Source organism: Haliaeetus albicilla, chromosome 15, assembly GCF_947461875.1.
Source record: "Haliaeetus albicilla chromosome 15, bHalAlb1.1, whole genome shotgun sequence".
Classification (NCBI taxonomy): domain Eukaryota; kingdom Metazoa; phylum Chordata; class Aves; order Accipitriformes; family Accipitridae; genus Haliaeetus; species Haliaeetus albicilla.
The window spans coordinates 8,930,541-8,953,051 of NC_091497.1; the positions used below are offsets into that span (position 1 = coordinate 8,930,541).

The window sequence follows — 22,511 nt, forward strand, 5'->3', positions numbered from 1 at the left end:
GCGTCTTCCTCAGGGCCTGTCATGGGGCGGCGTGTGGCTGCCGATGCCCTGCAACGGGCAGCGACACGGTGAGGCCGTGATGTGGGATCTGTCTGTCCTTTTTCTGTCTGTCCAGCTGCTCACCCCCCCCAGCCAGGGAGGGCACTCCTAAAACGTTGATGCATTAGTGGGGACCAGAGGCTAGTGCTACATCTATACTAGTACTGCGTGCTGTAGCATGCTCCCAGTTATGTAAAATTAGGTAGTTGCGATGGAGGGAAGTAATCATAATAAAAGCTACGTACATGTCACTCTTCTACCCACAGTTTTCTTTCCCCTGCTCACTAAGTAATCTCCATGTTAGCATCTATCCGCTATTCCTTTTCTCCACACTCTAACTTCTTTGAAATGACAGATTTCTCCTTCCTCATGTACCACATTAGAAGCACTTTTCCTTGCCTTACCTTGCCTTGCCCGCCTCAGTACCTCGCCTTTCTCTTTGCTTACTCTTTCTGTCTCATACAGGCGCTCAAATGGCAGTAGCTACCTTCCTCTGAACTGAGCCGTCTTTGATTATAATGGTTGCATAGACACGTTTTTTACGTATAGACACCTCAGTTCAGGGGTTTAGTCAGCTAGCTGAATCCTGTCCATATTTTTTGATGTTTTTTTGGTGATGCTGATAAATGTGTATTCACTTTAATTGCTCTCAGATGGTATGTTGGTAACTTTGGTTCAAGACACTGTCTAACCTCGATTCAAGGGCTCATCTTTCCACACCAGAGAGCTGTGTTCGGGTGCTGAGCAGTATAGAGAGGTGCGTTGTTCCGAGTGTTTTTGAGTTAGTGCCTCCATTTATAACTCCTGAGCTTTTTCAGTATATTTTTCCAGCAACTAGTCTTACTTTCTGTCTTTTTCCTATGTTGTGTCGAGAGCAGCAGGCAAAAGCCAGTTCCAGGTAAACTGAATCCTAAGGGGGATGAGTTGAAACCCATTTCAGACTATGTGGTATTGCTAATTGGCTTTGTGCTTCCATAAATGAAGTAGAAACATATTTTAGTTTGTCTGGCGAATAAAAATAAATTTTTAATATAAAGATTGGAGAACCTGAAAGTGCTGATGACAGCGTCTGCAGCGTGGATGAACTCCCTAACTGCATGACGGCAATAAGTTTGTCGTCTTGTGCCAGAATGGCGTGGTTGAACATCCATGGAAATATTGAATAGTACGGATAAAACCACAGCTGTTTTCATTATACATACTTACAAAAATGGCTAAACAATAGAGGTGTGGAGGGGGGAGGTAGAGAAAGCTTTCAGTGAAGCAGAGGGAGTTGCCAGTTTTTATTCAGTATGGTGGAGCTGAACTAATAGCTATTGCTTCAGACTCCTCTCATGACTTATCACTACTTTATTTTGATTTATTCATTTTATTCCTCTAGCACATAGGAGTTGCATTGTGGGCAAGAACTGCTGCATACTAGGAGCTTTTTAAAGTACTTTTTGTCGATGTCCTGAACAAAACCACTTGTCTGCATGTCTGGTGTATGTATTGATCTTACGGACTGTCTCCTGCCAGGTGGGTAATAAATGCTCAGCCATGACAGTTCTGAAAGTCTAGCAGCCACACCAGCCCCAAAACAACCTCTGGTGTAATGGTGGGGAAAGGATTAGAGAGCAAACAAGGACCACTCACCCTTTAAAAACAATTAAATAATTTATTTTGCATGCGAAAAGGCTGTTAAGAAGGGAACCCTTTTCCACTTGCCACTCAGAAGTTTACAGTACAAGCACTGGAGTTCTGCAGTCAGCAGGTGGAGTCTCCATCCCCAGCTGTGGCTACCAGCTTTATTAATTTTCATTAATGATGCACTTATATCCTCTGCGCTTCCAGTTCATTTTCTACTGCTTTAGTGGAAAGTATTATCTTGCAGTGAATGAACTGAAAAGAGAAGGGGTTTCCTTTTCTATTTATCATCTGTTTACAGGGTTTTGATGAAAGGAATAAGCCTGTTTCTCCAGCCACCTCAGCTAAAATGAGACCATCAATTTCTCAAAGCTCATGAAAGGCCTGGAGAAATAAATCCAAGGCATTCGCCCCCCTGACAAGCTGCCAGAGCCCGCAGAACTTGCTCTCACGCCGGCGTCTTTTCTGCCCTTGATGTCATGTGCAAAACACGAGGATTTGTGCTGTGCTAATCCCTCTAATGAGGGCTTCTCCCAACCTCTATATAAACCCCGCTCAAAGCTGTGGCTGCTGGGCAGGCACCGCAGAGCCGAAGCTCCTGTCTTTTGAACCTCATTCGAGGCAACTGCCGACCGGGATTAAACAACCACCCATCACCAGCATCCTCGGCGGCGAGAGGGATCAATCCTGCTCGGCCGGGGCATGGAGCCGTGGCAAGGCCAGGTTGTCCCACGGCGCAGATCTCCCTGCTCGGCTCGCTCGGGTCCAGCGGAGAGGCAGAGCCGGCACCGGTCCGTAATGGGCACCCTGAGGTGGCTCTGCTGGGCTGGACTGGGCTACCTGAGCTGCTGCGGTCCCCCCCGGGTGCAGGCGCAGTTCCCTCGTGCCTGCATGTCGGCGGATGCCCTTCGCTTGAAGCGCTGCTGCCCGGCCTTGGGGACGGAGCCGGGCAACGTCTGCGGGTCCCTGCAGGGCAGGGGACGGTGTCAGGGGGTGCGGGCGGACGCTCGGCCCTGGAGCGGCCCCTACACCCTTCGAAACGTGGACGACCGGGAACGGTGGCCCCTCAAGTTCTTCAACCAGAGCTGTCGGTGCGCAGGTGAGAGGGGTGCTGGGGCGAGGGGGTTGGGGATGGTTGGGTCTGCTAGCCTTGCTCCAAAGGCCACGAACACCCTTGGTGGCGTAAGGCATCAAGAAGGCTTCAAATGTTATCGGTTTCCTAAAAATACCGCTATGTTCGTGACACTATCAGCACTTTTTCAGAGCAACGGAGTTGAAAAGCTGTTTTCACTCGTGCAACCTTTTGGGTTTTCCTCTTTGGCCCTGGAGTTGTCCCCATAGCCACCCATCGCCTTTCTCTGCAGGGTTTTGGACGTTTCAGTGCTGCGTTCAAACCTCTGTCACTGCTAATCACGGCGGCGTGAACCTGGATCAGTGTGCACTGCTCAGAGATTTATTCCTCTTGGAGTAGTACTTTGCAGCACGACGTACCCCTGTGCACTGAAAACGCGCGGATGTCTGGTCAAGGTGTTTCCCAGGGCCATTAACGAAGTCTACAACTCGCTTTGATCTGAAATGGGTCTGTACAACCACCAAAGAGGCCATCCCATCCTTTCCCTCTCCATCTCCAGCCTCTCCTTCCCACCCATGACTTTACATGGGTTTCCGTGTTCACATGCTGGAGGTGAAACAGGTCAGGGACGAGATGTGGTTGAATGCTAACCTGGCCAAAAGGATCAGGTTTTAATAAGACTGCTGGCAGGAGGGAGGGAGTAGGAAGGTGAGGTCAGGGCAGGATAAAGCGACAAGACCCTTTTTCAGGAGCAGCCCTTGTTGAAGGAGGGTTAAAATGAGCAGGAACAGCAGCCTCAGCCCAGCCTGCTTTGCAGGGCTGGCAGGAGATGGTACCCACGGTCAGGCAAAAGGCACGTCTCAAGCACTGAAGTCACTTCCTAGGCAGATTTCAAATGCAGCCTGGGATTTCTCGTTGGAAACAAAGCTGTTTGGATTTTCTAGCATGGGAAGAGTAGCCTGCTTTCCTTCAACCTGGTTCTTAGAACTAGCTGAACTGTTTTCTCTAAAATATACCTTGGCTCTCACTACCAAAAGAACCCAGATCAATCTGAGGAGGAAGCACTGCAGAAAATTTCAGCCAACGAAGTTAAGTTTTGCAACGCTGTTATCAGCTAAAAGCAGAGAGGTAATGGCAGATGACTTAAGTGGATACATGGCGTTACTGAAGCTCCTCAAAATAATAACAACAGACTTTAGAGTATACATTGGTTTTTATTTTTTAATTTGACTAGCTTTCAAATGCTTGTGTGGAAGTACTTTTCCAGACACTTTACAAAAAAAGTTGGATGTAGGGTTTTTTTTCATTTTAAAAGTTCTTACGTACTTCCAAAACTAAAGTCAGGTATCACATACAGGCACAGACACCGAGTCAGAAGAGCACTGAAGCACACGAGCATACAGCAATATGTACACAGCCTAAGTAATTAGGGCATCAAAACCTAGGAGTAAATTGAAAAGTAGTGTAGACTGACATGGTCTGCATAGGCAGACGTTCATTTGCTTCTCCAAGTAGATGTAAGCACCAGTATTTGATATTTGCAGGGCTGGGTCCCAAGTTACGTGACCAGAATGTAGTGTCCTTTCATTCAGCCTTTCTTCTGCTGAGCTGTCTGCTCTCCTTGTCTCTTTAAATCTGGTTTCTCTCGCTGCATTTTTATTTCACTTGTATTCCTCTTTCTCCTTGCAGTCTTTATTATCTAAATATACCAATGATAAAACATTAAGGTGGAAGGCATCCTTAAAGATGATTTTCAGAAAGGTTTCCTGGGCTCTACTCCACTTGATGCTGCATGCAAACGTATTTGTAGGAGAATGCTAAGAAGTTCACAACTGTGTAGGATTTGAATTAGATCTGATGCTTTTATAATGCCAGCAGTCATGTGCCTGTGTCTATTAGTATTTTATTGTATTTTTTAAAATTCTGTTTTATGCACTGGTGGGCTGTCTGCACACCACAGTTCTAACTGGTGTGACGTGTGGTCTTTATTAGGCATCTAGTGTTATGGTACATGTGGTAGGTAACATAAATTAAATATGCTCATTCAAAGGGACATGGAACAGTGTAAATCTCTACTATTAAGGCATCTTATTTTATAAATGAATGTTTTATGTGCAGACTGCCTATTTGGAATGGTTCCTGGCTTATACTAACTCCAACCCACACCAAGTCTCTTTCTAGCATTTTAACAATATAAATGGTCGTGTTCCAGTGCTGTCTTGGTACTGTTTAATTTATATTTTAGACATTGTGTAAACAATAAGCTGTAGGAACTCCAATTGCCATGTAGCTGATTATATTTGGTTAGACAGTGCCATTTAAACATGTCACATAGCTGATGGCTGTACGGTCGGAAACTTGGAGGAGCTGTGAGAAACAGGGGCCAGGATTTTCCAAAGGGGGCATTCTGGAGTTCTCACAATAAATTAATCCATTTGAGCTTTCTGCTAAAAACTTAGTAACTAAGGATAAAAGGAACTCTGAAAATTTGGTCATTTGTTGTAGCTGCTCACTGAGGAAAAATGTGTTTCAATCATATTCATCGAGGTCTGAGTGCTGGATATTTCGGGGGCGGGGGGAAGAAAATCCCAAACACAAACAAATATTGATGATTGGTTATTCTGGGGTTGGATTATTTTGATATTTTTTCTCAAATTAATATAGATTTTCTAAAGAAAGTTAAAAAAAATCACATTTATTTTCCATTTCTAGGCTTTAGCAGATAACATGCATTAGTCTGTCTTTAATCGGGGACAAATATAACAGAATAAGATTGGTACAACAGAAATATTCAGCTTTACTTCCCACTTTTTGTACAACGAGCCGTGGTCAAAAAGACAATTTTAAGTCTGTTGTCACGATGCTGCTTGTTGCATGTTTCTCTCAATATGTTGGTGGCAACAAAAATACCATCTCTAGAAAAAAAGATGTCGTTATGGCATGAATGTAGCTAGGAGGTAGCAAAGAGCTTTTAGTTCCTGTCTAATTTCAGTTTTGCATCATTGTATGTGTGCTAAAATTGGTTTGGGTGCACCTAATGTTAATTCAATTTGTATAAATTCTTAAACTGAAATGACCTGATGACAGGTTCCTGACAGTGTGCAGTACTATGTGAAGGGGAATATGGTAATTTGTTTTCCAATAAGGTGTATGTGTTGAATTAGGCAAAATGTTGGATGCACTAGTCTAACCCTGAAAATTGACACTTGTAGCTAATTACACAACAAAGCAGTATTTCAGTGGCATAGTTAAATTTAGTTTAGAAGAATACTGTTTTAGAAGACTTATGAGCTAAATGCTATTTTGAGTTCTAAAAGATAAAATTGTGCTAATGGGATACAGATCTAGTATCACATTTTAAAAACTCAGTACAGAAGATTATTGTGAAAAAACCCACTGCAGTCAGTCATGTGGTTGCTAGTACAGATTTTGACAGTGATTAAACAATGATGTAGTTTGAGTTCACTGAAGGAGTTAAACATAATTATCATTCTTTTTTTTCCCCTGCCACTTTCTAAGCTTGACATGTGGGCATGTACTGAACATTACTCTATTTTTTGTTTCCATAGAAGTTTCCTGAGGAAAAAAATATTTAAATAATCTTTTCACATTCTTGTGCAATATATAATCAAACTGGGGACAGAAGGCTTAAATTCTGTTGTTTAGCTGTAAGCAAATTGCTCGTTAAGCCATGTAGCTGACATGATGGCCCTCCCATTAGGTAAAAATGAGCTTTTGAAGTAGTTATAAAATACACTTCACGTACTTATTGTAGGGCAATGTGGCTGTGGGATACTAAATTATAACCATACCTTGGTGACCCTGTTAAATCCTGTGCTGGGTACAGATCTTCCTCATCCTACAGCCTAACAGTATGTCCACATGAAGAGCTAGAAGAGATGGAAGAGCTAACCATTTGTCTCACATGCTAGCAATCCTGATCCTGCCCTTGGGATACTGCAGTATGCTGGTGTTTCAAATCTAATGTAACTCCTGTTTTAATGCAATGGCTAAAGAAGTTTGAAAAGGAGTCCTTTCTCCCCATCTGATAAATGATATGTATTAAGCTGGTCCCTGTGGAAGGAAGAGGCACGGCAGCTGCTCAGATTTCATCTTGGCATAATAAAACAAGGCAGAAGATTGTGAGGGTTGGATCGGTTCCTTTTTACTGAAGAAAAGACACCGAGTTGATGGAGTTACTAATTTGTGTTATGCTCAGTGTCTGAGGGGCAAGCATGTGCTATTGACTGCTCAGAGGCAGAAAAATCCCCGTCTGTGAGCTCAGGCAATCACTGGGGTTGAGAAGCAGCTACAGTGGTACGCGGGAACTGGTGTTAGCATACACCAGTGATGTGTATTATTAACACGTACTGCGTGTCATGTCATAAGAAGTGTCTTCTCCTCAGCGTCATGCCCATGAACTGACCCACTGGGAGAAGTAGCATGGCCATGGTGCCTACAGAGACAGCCAGATTCACCCATCTTGACTGGGAAAGAGCACCATTAATGAAGGTGAGATTAGGCACAGAAGAAGACAGCTCCGAGGCATGTGATCCCATCTCCAGACAAAAGGGTTAGTGGGGAAGACACCTCAGATGATTTGGTTTTTTTGCCCAGCGGCAATACAGCAGTCATTCCTGAAAGCAGTAGAACAAGCAAGGAGCATCTGGGCCCCATTTGTGACCTGATCTGCCTGTGTGCCAGAATGACCTCCCACACTACATTCTCTAGGAACCACAAGAGGTGAGACTAATCTCCGTGGTCCCTGGCACAGCCTCAGAGATGGAGTACACTGAGTTGCTGTGTGTTAGTCACTGAAGGGGAAAAAAAAGCCAAGGCATGAATCCTTCCATGTTCCTATGGTCCCTGTGGTCAAAAGGATCTTGAAAGGGTCCCAATGTCTTACTGAAAACCCCTACTGTGTGCTATATCCTGGTAATATGAGATTACTTTTCCTGCTCTCCTAGAGCTGTACCACTGAAGTCCACCATCACCAGCGTAGCAGACACAGAAGTTAAGTTGTAAGAGACTGGGACATACATTTCACAGTGCTATCCTGTGGGAAGTCCACAAGGCAGTAGATGAACTTTCTAAAAACAGCAATGCATCATTTCCAGACCAGTGGCCTGGTAGAGTGCTTTAGAAACAAATGCTGAAAAAGAGGTTTGGGTGGTTCATAAAACACCTGGGTCTGAGTACTGCAGCCGTTCCTGTTTGCAGTGTGGGAGATCCCACAGACCTCCATCAGCTTCTCGCCGTTTCAGCAGCTGCGTAACGACAGCCCTGTGATGCATGGAGTCTATTGAAAGAAAACGACAAAAAGCAACTTTTGATTTCATCAAGTATTGTTGTGTGTATTTCTGACAAGAACATTGCCAAATAGACCTGAGCATGTTACAAAAATGTCCAACGCAATCAGCAGAAATGCTGCAGTGTGAAATACCGCTTTCCCTGGAGATCGGCTCTTCCTGCTTGCCAGTCTCTTCTTCACTGCAGTCCTCTTTCTCACTCAGTAAAAGCTCATGACCCACTGAAAAGTGTCTGGTGAAGTAGTGGAAAGAATGGATCCCTTGGATTACTTCATAGATTAGGTAGTTAAGGGAGAAAATCCTGCAGAGCACCAACTGGATATAATTAGCACCTGCCCAAGGGAAACAGGTGAGGAGTCATTGGTCCACCTGGCTCAGATGCCATACAGGTGGAGAAGAGCTTTTTCCCCCCCTCAAAGATGACTCATCATTTCAAGCTTTTGCAAATTTCATAGCCTGAGGAGGCACGTGGAGTATATCTAAAATACGGATATTGTCCAATAAAATGATCTTGGGCATCAAGAGCTGCCCAGATTCAAAGGGCCCTTGCTGAGAGAGGAATGGGCACCATCAGAGCCTCAACAAGTGACTGGGGGAGTCTTGTTCTTGTACCGAGACCAGACAGGACAAACCTGGTCCTGCACTAACGTTGGGCCTGTTAGTGCTATATTTCAATGTGATGCTTATCCAATGCTGTGAGTAGATGGGTCATTTGAATTACTGGAAGCGTGACTGCCAATCTCAAAAAAGTTTGTTGACGGATGTTTTCGTGGTTAATTCCTGCTTTGCCCCCCTTCTCTTAAAAAGGATTGAAGTGTACCTTTGGGTGTGAGGGGAAAACAGCTGCTTTTCAGAAGTTCACGGTCCCGGTACTGAAACTTGTGCAATATACATGGCCTAATTAGAGACTGTTGTAAGATATTCCTGACATTTGCCATTTGGTCAGTACAGTACTGGAGTATGTGACGGGCCCTAATAGCTAGGCTGAGTTGTCAAGAATGAGCAAGTATACGGATAGTGGACTACACCAAATTCACAACAGCAATTGTGCTCTTCTGCTGGAAGTCTCAGGATGTAGTGATGATAAAATCAACTTTCCATGTTGCTTCCCCCCCATCTTAATCTCTGCCCTCATCATAGTAGCATATCCACGCAATCTTTTTTCTTTCGTAAAACTATAAACTGCTTGCTTTTTCCGGCATATGTCTTCATCCCCCAAACCAATGCAGATCCCTGGCTTTGGGTGCTTTCTGTCCTAGCTGGAACATGGCAGCTGAGCCCAGCTGCTCCTACCCGCGTCAGGACAAAAGGTAAGCCATACACCTGGAAACTCTCTTCATGGTATGCCATTGGGCTGTGCACGATCCAAAATCTAGTTGAAATCTTCCCCCTTGTTGTTCCCTAACCTTAGCACTGGCCCTAAGCTTCGCGATAGCACGTAAACCTATAGATCTCAGAGCCTCCAAAGTAACCGTAAGCTATCCAAACCTACAGTTAAAAGTCCTATGTCCTCTTGGTAGGTCTCACAGGAGTCTGTCACAAATGTTTAGAGCTCAGCAGCCCTTATCCTAGAGCTAGCCATAAGCTACACAGCCTTCTCGGTAACAGCCCTTGTAACCATGGGGTTCTCTGAAATTGGTAATAAGCCCTGTAGCCCCTGACAATCTGAAATTTTACTTTAGTGTTAACTGTTATTCTGCTCATAGACTTAACCCTACAGCCTAGGGATGTCTGCCCATCCAGGAACACTTCATAAGCCACTTCCCCATCTCCATGTTAGCCTGAAGCCTGTCCTGGGTCCAGCAGCACCTATATGTGCGGGGAACAGTGAGATTTTGCGGTGTTTTGGAAGACGATTGGCATGGTGGTTGTGGAGTGAGTGTGGACGTGGGGTTAGGGACTCTCAGTGCAGATTTTGGAGAACTGAGTGGCGATCCCAGAGGACCCCTGGCTGCCCCTCTGCCCCCTCCTTCCCCCGTCAGCGATGCCCGCTGTCCTACCCCACCGCTACGCCAGCAGCCTGCCTGCGCGCGGGCAGGAGGCAGATGTCTGTCCACCGCGGGGACGGGCGGTTGTTCCCTTTTTCCCCTGGCAAAGGCAAAGCGAGCTGCAGCGGGGCCTCTCTGCTGCTGCTGGCGCTCTGCCACGGTGGGCGAGAGGCCATGCTTAAAACAAGCTCTGCTTTCCTGGGCTCTTCCACCACGTTAGAGCGTCTGAGTAATAGCCTAGAGCGGACCTGATACTTGCCTTTGGAACGATGCCAGCGGGGAGCGACGGTACTGCAGTGTTTCTCAGGCTCTTATTGCAGCACCATTTAATAATGCTTAAAGCATGACCTGCAGCACCACTGGTGCTTGTCCTGGATTGTGTTGGGTCTCAGATACGCTGTTAACAGACGTTAGTTTTTCTGAAGTTTTGTCCTTAAGAGAACTCTTTTGTTTGGGGATTTTATTCCCTGCTTAAGGATCCACGTGAACCGACCCTTTTTCGGGCTTGATCCTGGAAGTCTGGGTGTACTTGAGAGCCAAACGAGCAAAGCGCTTCATCACATGCTTAACCTGAAGTGCTCAGCCCTCTGTTCGCTGAGACTCCTCACATGGCTGAGGGCTTCGCAGAGCTCTGAGCACCTCGGGGTGTCAAGCCCGTTACCCAAGGCTTCACCTCCCCAACGGGCTGAGTGTGATTCTTGGCCCTGCCGTGGCTCTGGGAAGCGAGCCATCCTTCTGGCTGGGCAACTGGCAAAGCTGCCAGTCTGCTCAGCTGCTGTCCTTTCCAGGAACTGATGTCTGGGGAAAAAGAGTGCTAATTCTTAATTTTTCTGCGTTTCGCTGTTAGTTTTCCCTGATCCATAATGTCATGACTGCACTTTTCCTCTCGATTCAGGAAACTTCGCTGGCTATAACTGTGGTGACTGCAAGTTTGGCTGGACCGGCCCCGAGTGCAACGTGAGGAAGCCGGCGGTTGTCAGGAAGGATGTCCACTCCCTGACGGCAGAGGAGAGGGAGCAGTTCTTTGATGCTCTGGACCGTGCAAAGACAACCGTTCACCCAGACTATGTAATTGCAACTCAGCACTGGATAAGTCTGCTTGGTCCCACCGGAGAGGAACCGCAAATTGCCAACTGTAGTATTTATAACTACTTTGTATGGCTTCATTACTACTCGGTCAGAGACACGCTTTTAGGTTAGTGCTTTTCTTATCCAATGGGCTCTGCAGGTAAAGGAAAAGGTGAAAAGTATCATTGCTGAACAAAGGTAAGTATGCTTCACACAGCTGTGCTACTTCATCGAGCAGCGAATCCCAGTAGGAGTGGATCTGTGGAGTGAAACAGTTGGTGGTGAGAAGCTGGTGGCCATCTGCAGCCGAGGGAGGTGTAATTCAGACCTGCCGCGGTCTGGTCCCCCGACCCCGTGGTGGCTGGAGCACACCAGCCGCACTCCTGGTGCATCTTCCCTCTGACAGGGAGGCAGTTCTCAGGCTCCACCGCTGGATGAACTGAAGTGTGGTCAGGCAGTGATTGACTTCAAAAAGATGTTCCCGGTCCACAGGATGAGGTAGATGCAGCAGCAGCGGGAAAGGGGCTGTGCAGTGCTGAAGGCAGAGGCCATGCGGAGATGTTGGGGACCAGAGTGCTGCTGCTTTCTGTGGCTTTCAGCAAGTCGCCAAGTATGGGGTTTGCCTGACTAACTGCAGACAGCTTTTAAAACCAAACCAGGTTAGGAGTTTGGGTATCTAACCCCATGCTTTCTCCCATATCCAGATTCTTAGTCCTCATTGCTCTTCTAGACAGAAGTACCTATGCCAGCCCCATTTCGCAAAGCCCAGCTCTTGCAGGAGGAGGCACCAGTACGGCTTTTGTACCTGGCAGCCCTACGTGCAAGCTGAACAGCCTGTATCTACCTCCTTGCTAGAGGGTATCTGCTACCCTGCAGGGGGTTTTCTTCAGTGTCCCCTTCTGACACTGTTCCATTTTGCAGGGCTGAAGGAAGCAGTCTCTGGCCGAGCAAGACCAAAGGTCCTTCAGGGGACAGGACGGTCATGTGGAAAGGGAAAGAGGCAACATCTAGTGCTGCTCTAGTGATAAATAAATTCATGTGTGGGTTTAAGCTTGCTGCAGCGATAAACAAATCCATATGTGGTTTGAAGCCTCTAGTCTTTGAGTGTCTTAGTTCTCATGTGAAATAGCAAGAGATATAATACAACAATAGAAATAACAAGCAAAATTTGAAGAAAATTGGCAAAGGACATTGAATTACTGTTGGCAGGTTATGGAAAACGCTGAGGTTCTCTTGATAGGTAGGTACATGGTGCAAGTCCTGTGGCTGAGCAGGAGAATGAGATAATGTGCTACATATGAGCAAGGAGCTAAGATTTTAGACAATAAAACTGCTTCTTAAAACCAAAATCCACTAAAGTGAGAAGAAATGTTCACAACATCCAACTTTTGGGGGAATGTGAAGTTTTAAGAAGCACTGAAGCGAATATCCGCAGAGGAGTTTGTTTCCCTTGTCCCATGTAAGTGTTGTACCTTCTGACGTGTGCGCTCTTTCCAAAGGTGCAAAGCTGCAGGTTTTGTTTAACTCCACTCCAGGCAATAGAAGAAGGTGCTGTCTTTCTCTTGAGCTTCATTTGGTGCCTAAGTTCTTCTTTTATCTTCCCTTTGTAGGACCTGGCCGCCCCTTCACAGGTATTGATTTCTCCCATCAAGGACCTGCCTTTGTTACTTGGCATAGGTACCATTTGCTGTTGCTGGAGAGAGACCTGCAGGTTAGCTGAACAGCCTTTCCCTTTCCTCATGCAGCTTCTCTCTTTTGCTACGTGACTTTGTCGAGCCAGCCAAGGGTAAGCTATTTCCTAGGATAGAGTCTTAGCCAAACTCCCAGGAGTGTTTGCTCACTGATCTTTTTTTGTTTAAAGTGAAATTAGTGCTTTCGAGATACTGAGGACTGAACAGTTTCTCACTGTGAACAATGATGTGAAGGTTATCATGGAGATTTTTTTCTTCATCTCCACAACAGAGGACAGAAGAGGTGAATTAACAGTATTTATTAATAAAATCAAAGCAACACCTACACATAAAACTTGGTAACAGATATTGTCTGCTGACATTGAAGATACTCTCCTAACGAAAGCAACTCAAAATATTACCTCCTTTAAATATGCCACGTTATACATTTAGTACATACATATATTTAGCAATACATCTTTTAAAGAAATATATGTTAACATGCCCAACAGTCAGTTGCCAAAGCATTGACTCATTTCCATTTGCGTTACTTCTACATTGGCAGTGTTACTGTATTTTAACCTTGCAGATCTCTAATGAAAATGGTTGGTATCAAAATAGCTGCAGGATCTTGCTTTGCGTGAAATCGTATCTAACAAGCAAGCACAAGCAAATGCACTGTATTGCTCTATTAATACAAGTTCAGATTCTTCCCCAGGGCTAGCCTTTCTGGAGTGAAAGCAAACCACATGCACAATTTTACCCATTACCCACTTACATCACTCAGAAAGTCTCTTAGTTGCTTAAGGCTCAATTCATCTCTGCTCCCACTCTCCTGCCTGGTCTCCGAATTGGTAGAAAGCCTAACATGGCCAAAAGAAGCGCAGGCCAACAGTGGAGAAACTAGGGACAGTGTCTTTGCTTGGACTGACTTAATGCCCCAATCTTGTGCGAGGAGTTGGAGCAGCGCTCTGAAATGCATGTAGTTGAAATGCAGAATGAAAAGCAGGAGCAGCCCTCTGAAATGCATGTAGTTGAAATGCAGAATGAAAAGCAGAATATCCAGTGAACTATCCAGTGAATACCCAGTGAAACACCTTGTAGGAGTCCCTTTCTTTCTCTTTCCTTTGAAGGTGATCCCCTGCTAACGCATTTCTCTCCATTGCAGCGACTGATAGGCAATGACTCCTTCGCGCTGCCCTACTGGAACTTTGCCACGGGTAGAAACGAGTGCGACGTTTGCACGGACCAGCTCTTCGGAGCATCGCAGCCGGATGACCCGGGGCTGATCAGCCTGAGCTCCAGGTTCTCCCGGTGGCAAATAGTTTGTAACAGGTAAGAGAATATCTAGGGCAAGCTTGCATACTCACCAAACCTTGCTTTCATTCAGTATTGGCAGCGCAGGCCGCTCTCAGTGTGAGTGAGCGGCAGGAAAAGAGCCAAGATGTCTTTTTTAAAACTGGGAATCACGGTCAGTTTGTGTGTAGATGGTGCTGCGTAAACTTCCCCCCCGGTATCATGGAAGTATATTTTTAAAAGATGATTCTTCTGGTACAGGATTTTAGTCAATTCAGCCAATTTGAGGCTGCCAAAAGTTTGAAGAGTTTGCACATTGGCAAGTATCTTCTTAAAGAAGAAATGTCTGCGTGTCGGTTGTCTGTAACAAACACCCAACTGATTTTTGGCAGCAGAAAAAGAAAACTGTTTTGGCATTTAGGAAGCTAGAGATAGGCTGAAAAATCTGTTCCCTTGTATTGGGTGAGACCTTAACCCTGATGTATTTAGTGCAGCTTGGGGATTGACTTTGAAGTGGCTGAGATTTCACATGGAAAACAACTCGGAGACAGCCAGCAGCTTGCTGCCAGCTCTCTGTAGGCATATACTGATTTGGGTGAGAGCAGGGCTTTGACAAGGGATCCACATACAGAATTGGGGTGCTACGACGTAAGATGCTGCCGGTCACAATACCCACATAACATTCCTCTGTCAGCTCCGGGGCAGCGTGCAGTCAGTCAGACGGAGGTACCGAGAGCTCAGGGCTATTCAAAAGACTCTCTTTCTCTGGGGACCTAAAGAGCTACTTGAAATTCTAGCTTTAGGCACCAGTTGGCTTTAAATCTTGCCCCTACTTTTTCCCTAAGATAAACAGGGCTTTGTTTTTTCTCGAAAACTGAAGTGACTAAACTTTTGCCTTGCCAAGGTTGAACAGAGAAGGGCTGTTGTTTACTTCAGGAGTTTCTGAAAATGCCGATTCATTTTGTACTGAATAGCACAGAATTTTTTCACGAGTGTTGCGCTCTTTTTTTCTCCTCCTCCTTCCCTCTTTCTCTCCCTGATACAAGGACGTGCTCCCCATTAGCTAGTGAGCAACCCCTGCAACAGCAGGATGTCCTCCAGGCCCCGAAAAAGAGGATGTGATGCATTGCCATTGCCATTGCTTTGCTTCTAAAGGGGCTGAGGGTTGGAAAGTGAAATCCTGTTTTCTGTCATTCCTTGCATTTTCTCAGCCCACCCCACAGTGGGACTTTCCTGGGGGCTTTTTTCCTCTTTGTCAAGAGTTAAAAAAGTAGTCCTTACTCAGGACTGAAAGTTTGTCACTTCAAAATTCAAGACTGTTTTAGATTGTCTGGCAAAACCTGTTCTTCCAAAGCCCTCGGGAGGGAAGAAGGCGCGAAGGGAGTTGTGCCTGCCTTTTCTAAAGCATCCTCTCTCTGTGGACAACGAACCTGGTAGCTCTTGGTCCAAATGACTGATGGTCCACAGAGGACGCAGAGACACAGAAAGCCACGGCACAGTGGCAGTCCTGCAATAAATTCAGCTCCCAGCCCACGGGAGGTGAACCGAGATGCCCCGGGAGGTGTCAGTCCCTAACCCCTTCTCTCTCACACGTATAGCCGAGGCCTCTTTGATACCCTGGGAGAAAAAGCCAACAAGTCATCACCTTCTTCTGACTTGCGCCTCTTTTCTGTTTCACGCTCAGCTTGGATGACTACAACCGCCTGGTCACGCTGTGCAACGGGAGTGACGAAGGGCCGCTGCGGCGGAGACCGCCCGGGACCTCCAGCGAGCAGCTGCCCACTGCCGAGGACATCAGGAGGTGCCTTTCCCTGCGGGAGTTCGACAGCCCCCCTTTTTTCCGCAATTCCAGTTTCAGTTTCAGGTTTGTCCTTCCGCTCCTCCAGAGCTGGCTGGGTTGTGGGTTTTCTTTACGTGCGCGTTTGTCAGCAAAATAGGGTTACTTGATGCTGCTTTCACCCGTCCGCAGGAATGCGCTGGAGGGCTTTGATAAACCAGGTGGAGCCCTTAATTCGCCGATGCTGAGCCTTCATAATTTGGCTCACTCTTTCCTGAATGGGACCAGCGTTCTCCCTCACGCAGCTGCCAACGATCCCATCTTTGTGGTATGTCTTTTTTCCCCGGCGTTAGTGGCGGTGGGTCAAAGGCAGCTATCTCACCAGAGATTTGCAGAACAGAAGTAAAGTGAATCCTGAAAATAAGTCCTTTAAATAGAAAAGGAGAAATCGTTTCTCTTTTCTTGAACGCTGCCACACCTGCATAATGATCAAATAAAGAGGGAAGAAATCTTAGGGTGATTTGTAAAATAGAAAATAGGTTTCTAGGGAGAAGAGCTGCTATTCCAAGTTATGGTGCCCTGAATCCTTTCATTACGTGCTATCTAAATTTAATGGCTTATACCAGACAATTTTACAGGAACAAGATAAACTGAAAGTGGGGCTAGTTATTTTAGAGCAGTAGACTGAGTAGTTTGTTTCTTTGTTTCAAAATTCACAGGCTAAAAGAAAGCACATTGAATTTCAGGGTCATTTGGCAAATAATAGAAATAATGGGATTTCACTGGTGCATTGGTATGGTGTTGCACTGCAATGAGCAGCACAAACAGCAATGTGCAAATAAAAAGCCGACGGTTGACTCTGCTTTCACATCTTTCTCTCCTAATAAATTCATGCCAATTTCTTTTCCTCTTTGTTAGATTAAACCACAGTGACTATATAGAGAAATTCTAATAAAATTAATTTCTTTCTCACCTTTATTTTAATTTGCAATCTTTTGTTGGAGAAGTTAGTCTGAGTACTTATGTAGTGGTTCTCCAGCATTTTTCCTTAATAATCCTTGAATTCCTACATGAATTTCTTTCTTGCACAATGAAATCTTCATTTCACTGTGCTATTCACTGTGTAATTTGATATGCAAGATTATTTTCTATAGGATATTTTCTAAGTTTTTTCCAGGTTTGTAACTAAAAAACATGAGTACATCAGAAATTAATTTGAATTGCCACAGACATTTGTAATAGTTGTTTGAAACAACTTTCCTGTATTAGTGCTTTATAGACATATAAACCCACCGGGTAAGACCTGATCAAATTCATGGGTACCTGGAACTGTGGAGCTGGTGGCACGCTCTAAAATGAGCATGAAGGAATCAAATTTCCCCCAATTTTCCCCACCTGTTGAGGGACGAGAAAGATTAAAATACGTTTGAAAGGTACATTCGCCTGAATGAGCTCAGTGGGCTCTCACCTGGGAGGACACACCTGCCCGTTCAATGTCAGCTGATATTAAACTGTCTGGAGAAAGAGCTTATTGTGAACAAGCAGCAACAAGGATATACACAGCAAAATGTCCCATGCAGGAGATCAATTTACTCCATTCTTACAAGCTTTCCTGGTTTCCCATTCTGTAAATCCCACCTAAATTAGATTACCCTCCTCTCTCTTTCAAAAGCTTCTGCCACCTTAAGAGAGAGTGTTTTAAATGCTGTTGAGTTCTGAAAGAGTTTAGTAAATGTGTGTGCCCATGCCCCGATCTGCAGGTTCTTCACTCCTTTACCGATGCCATCTTTGACGAGTGGATGAAGCGGTTTAACCCTGCTGACAACGCCTGGCCCGAGGAGCTGGCGCCCATCGGTCACAACAGGCTGTATAACATGGTCCCTTTTTTCCCTCCCGTGACCAACGACGAGCTCTTCCAAACTGCGGAGCAGCTCGGCTACACCTATGCCATTGACCTGCCAGGTATGTCTCAGAGGTGTCGAGGCTGTCCCAGGCCAAGCGATGAGACAGCTCACATCTTCAGTGATGCAGGCATATGGAAAATAAGGCGCATTTCACAAAACGCATGGCTCTATTCACCCGCTCGCTAGCAGTCACATATTGTAGCACACACAGGTAGTTACAGCTCACCAGGTAAGCTGTGGTAACTACAAGTCTGCGCATACTTAGTTTGCTCTGCTACAAAACGCATCAACTTGAACTGCTCCAGTGTCGACAATGGTGCTCCTTTGGGCTTGAGGAGTCTTTGAATTTGGCTCCTGTTCCCAGCACTGTTTATTCCTGTTACAGGATCCTGTAACCTGTCACAGGTCAGGCACTCTGCCAGCGAGCTCGTCTGGTTAACGCCGGTCATTAGAAAATACTTGTTTTGCACAGGGCCCTGAATAATACTGCACCGTCAATCTCATTAAAGATGAACTCCATTAATCTTTGGATATGCTGGAGAGATGTACCTGGGTGTTTTGTGTTACAAAACCCCAATTTTCAAAATTTTTCATGTCCATAGGTGTGATGTGCCTTAGAACTTGTCTATTAGTTTGAAATTACCTTTGACACAAATAAGATAAAGACAAAAAACAAGAAATCGAAGTATTTATGCACAAAATCCAAAATTTGCAACAAGAGTTACAAACTTTTGTAAAAGGCACAAGTGTAAGAAATGCATGAAAACCATGCTTCAGCTGCTTTACCAAAGATTAAATCGGAGCAGTTTCTTTTTCCACCTCGGTATTCCTTTGAGAGGCAGTAGGTTCTTATCTAACCTATGTGGCCAGGAATTTCTTCTAAATGCTTACCATATATCTGTGGTTTTAATCTGTGGAGGCTGTTGAAAGGTCTATAGACTGTGAAAGATTGAAACTCTTGTCCTCAGGCTGCATTCACGCAGGGGAGCCCTGACTTGTGGAGGCATGCTAGCTGCTTCTGCAGTGCTTTTCTCAGGGGTGTCCCCAGAATTTTCCCTGAAAATTTAAACTTCCCCTTTTATGGAGCTTTAAGTTTTCCTCCCTCTGGACGACTGTCCTCACTCCTGCTTTGGAAATGCTGCTGCCCCTTTGGGCATGAGGTACCCAGAGAGGAATAAAGGCAGCTTGTGATTCTGCTGCTTCTCAACTCCCCCTAAATAAATTGTTATCTCACTGTGAAGCAGTGTATCTATCCCTGTCTGTGTGGTCAGTGTTCAGAGAATAAAGTTTTTACATTAAAACCCTTCTCTTTTATCTAAATATGTAACTTGCTAATTCTACTTCATGTAACCACATTAGAAATCAACATAGGCAATACATTGCTGGGTCTTACTTGAGAGATGGTAAAGTGGTAAACAATTCATTTGGTGATCTTACTGAATTTGGGCACGATTGCCCTCAACTCGCTTGTTGACATAGACTGCAGATTGAGGCACACAACTTTTGGTTGCTTTTATAGTCAGTGTGACATCTTGAGCCATATGGATTTAAGCCCATGTGTCCAAGTACCTTCTAAATACCTTAAATCCTTTTGAGAGTTTTTGGTGACTATTTAGTCAAACGTAATTATTGCCATCTTGGTATATGTAGCATTTTTCAGAACAGGAGAGCAGGCAGTTGTTGATTCTGAAAGCATAAATGAAAACACAAAGTTATTTTAGCCAAGGGGAGCAGGTTTATTATAAGAATGGGCAATATTATCTTAGAAGACAGTGGTTCCCCAGAAGTGGTTCAAAATCAGAGGATGCAATCTGGAGCCAGTCGGCAGAACCACACTAAGTACTGTTTTCAGTTAACAGTTTGACAATAGGCTGCTTTGTGGTCTATAGGAAAATTTGAGGGCTTTCAGTTGACCAAAATAACTTGGAAACAGCTACGCTGAAATGTCATTATCGAAAGAATTGCATAAAGCATTCATAATTTTGGCCAAATTAGATAAGAGAATGGTCTTTTTGTCTTGTTACCATTAATCTTTCCCATTCTCAACACTTTCGTTTGTATGAAGGGTTGAAGTTTGAATTCAGCTGTAGAGTCCTCTGGCAGGAAACATCTTTGGCTCTGGTATGTGTGTGTCGGTTACACGGTACATTACCACCTTCCCCTGTGGCCATTGGGTCTCTAAGCCACACAAGTAATCCTAATTACCAGGCTGTGGGATATTTTCTTTCTTCCATGTGATTTGAGAAATGAAACTGTGGGCTGTCCTCACTTCAGACATTTCATGTTTCCAGGTTCACTTGAAGAAACCCAAGCATGGGCTGTCATGGTTGGATCCACAATTGGAGGAGCACTTATAGCTCTGGCCACGCTCGTTCTGCTGCTTGTACTTTTCCAGCACCAGAGGCAGAGAAGAGGTTTTGAACCACTGATGAATGTGAGCTTCAGCCCCAAAAAGTACATGGAAGAAGCCTAATGCCCTCGTTTTGTTTCTTTGCTTATCCTTGTAGGAAGTGACCTTGATTGCCTTACTGAGATCTTAGCTGAGAATTTCTTACACACTCCTTTGGCAGCTGACTACATTGTTCTCATTCAGGTTTTCCCATTATCTTGTGAATTGTAATATATAAAGTCTCTGGGTACACATGTGCAAGGCCCAAGACAGGCCAGGCTTTTCTCATTACCAAACATTATCTGGAGCGTGTGACACTTGTAAGTCATCCTCTATAGATTTAGATCAAGACAGGTAAGAATCTAAATAGAAGAAAACCAACCCGAATAACCAAGATAATTTTTCACCTCAATGTGTTTTTTATTTCATTTAGCAGCTCAGAGATGTGCTGAAAGTTACTAACTCTACATATATATTAGAATAACATAATATTTTACAGCTATCAATAAATATTCTGAATAATGTAGTCTTTTTTTAAGGTTCAAAATGTATCCTGCTGTTTGACAAAATACTATAGGAACTTCCTTGTTACAGTTTATTTCAGAAGCGTAATCAATTCCATATGTTATTTCTAATCAAGCTGATGTTAGCAGTAGGTAAACCTCCAAACTCAAATTCTCCTGAAATTTAAGAACAGGAGTTCCCTGACAGCTAGATATACACTTGTGTTTTACCTCTCTGTTAGGGACCTGTGACAGAAGTTGAAAATGGTGCTCGTCCTTCTCTATTTTGGCTCTGCTGCACTGTTTCATGAATTTAGACCTACATTTCCAAAGTCTGGGACCCAGGACTCAAGACTGAGATAGCTCTCATTGCTCAGGTCTGCAGGTAGGGGATCAAGTTTGGATGTAGCACTCCCAAGACCCCATCCGAAACATTCCTTTATACATTCTCTATATATTTCTTTATTTAGACATAGATTTGGACCATATTTGGGTGGCTCTCCTGTGTTATCTCAAGAGAGGGTTTTTACACAGCAAATCAACTCCTGAAGGTATTGTGTCAGATTTGGTGCATAGTATGTTACATTAATGGAGCGCTCAGATTTTGCATTTTGTAAGGTCTTGAGTCTTAGAAAAACTCTGCTTTTGTAGCCTTGAATAAAAAATTCTAGTTAGCAACGCTTTCTGATATTTCTTCTAGGCCTGCTCAATACCAGCCGTGCGGACTAGAAAGAAGATCTCAGTAGGTCTTCACACATAGCTTTGAATATATGTAACTCACAAAATTTACCTCCAAAATGCAGACTTTCGGGGGCAAAGAAAAGTTATGATTTGCTCACCACCTGCTCAGGTAGTCCTTGCTACATCAGGTGGACATTGATCTCCTGCTGTTTCTGCTGGATTGTGGTGCCTTTGGGGGGTCCCAACGCACTTGTTCCTGGCTCATGCCCAAGATGTCAATGGTTGGAGCACTTTTTGTACAGCCGCTCAGCCCAGTACTCTAGCTCCCAATCCAGGTTGCCTTTCAGGGTTTTTTACCGCGTAGGGACCAGCGTTACTTGGTGCTGGGGACGTCAGCTGAGGTCTCCAGAGACCTGGGATGGGCACGTGTCACATCAGTTGGACCCTGGTCGGTGCCAGTTTGTAGCTAGGTCTGAGGTCTCCGCGTGCCCTTCTCAAGGGGGAGATGTCACCCACTTTCCAGCACCACAAGACTATGAGTCTTCACATACACCGGTTCCTGCTAAATACTGATTTAGAGAGACGCTGTTGGATGGAGATTGACACCCTTTTGTCCCTTATGTGATGTGAATGCCAAAGTTTAGGAGACAGTCTAGGCTTCCACTTCTGAGGGTGAATCAGATTTCTCCTTGGGCTTACAGGGCGTAGAGCGTGCCTAACTAGCTTCACCACCTTGGAGGTTTGGATACTGCTGTCCCAAGTGTTTGCTTTGCAAGCTGCCCTGGTTATGGGTAAGTGACAGTGGCAGTGGGATAGAGGAAAGAGAAAGACAGGGGAGAAATGTAAAAAATGTAGAATAGCAGCTAACGTGTTAGAACTGATTTTGCCTAAGAGCAGGTGGGTAAAACGGGAGAGTTGCTCAGTTCTCACTTGTAAACTGAGTAGAAAGGTGCTTGCCTTTCCAGAAGAAAAGCAATGAGGGCATTAAATTGATGCTATGCACATATAAAAAGCTAGGGCCAAAGATCCGTGCGTTACTCTTTCCACTCGCAGGGCCTTAGTTTAATAATTAGGGCTTTAAAACTGTGACTGGTTTTAACCGTTTCTTGTAGAACTCTGGCTGAAGCGAGCTGTATAGAGAACACAACCTGCCCTCTCGCGGCTTACTGGAAAATTACCTGGTGACACC

At 44.9% G+C, this 22,511-nt stretch overlaps 1 protein-coding gene across 1 annotated transcript; it reads left to right on the top strand.

The window, feature by feature from the left end:
* The first annotated feature begins 2,218 nt into the window (after positions 1 to 2,218).
* On the top strand, positions 2,219 to 21,319 carry DCT (dopachrome tautomerase). The gene is made up of 8 exons (XM_069802467.1): positions 2,219 to 2,764; positions 10,930 to 11,229; positions 12,713 to 12,813; positions 13,941 to 14,107; positions 15,753 to 15,932; positions 16,038 to 16,173; positions 17,606 to 17,807; positions 20,041 to 21,319. The coding sequence occupies exons 1-8, from the start codon at positions 2,368 to 2,370 to the stop codon at positions 20,220 to 20,222; spliced, it is 1,665 nt and encodes a 554-aa protein (XP_069658568.1). The 5' UTR covers positions 2,219 to 2,367; the 3' UTR covers positions 20,223 to 21,319.
* Positions 21,320 to 22,511: the final 1,192 nt, after the last annotated feature.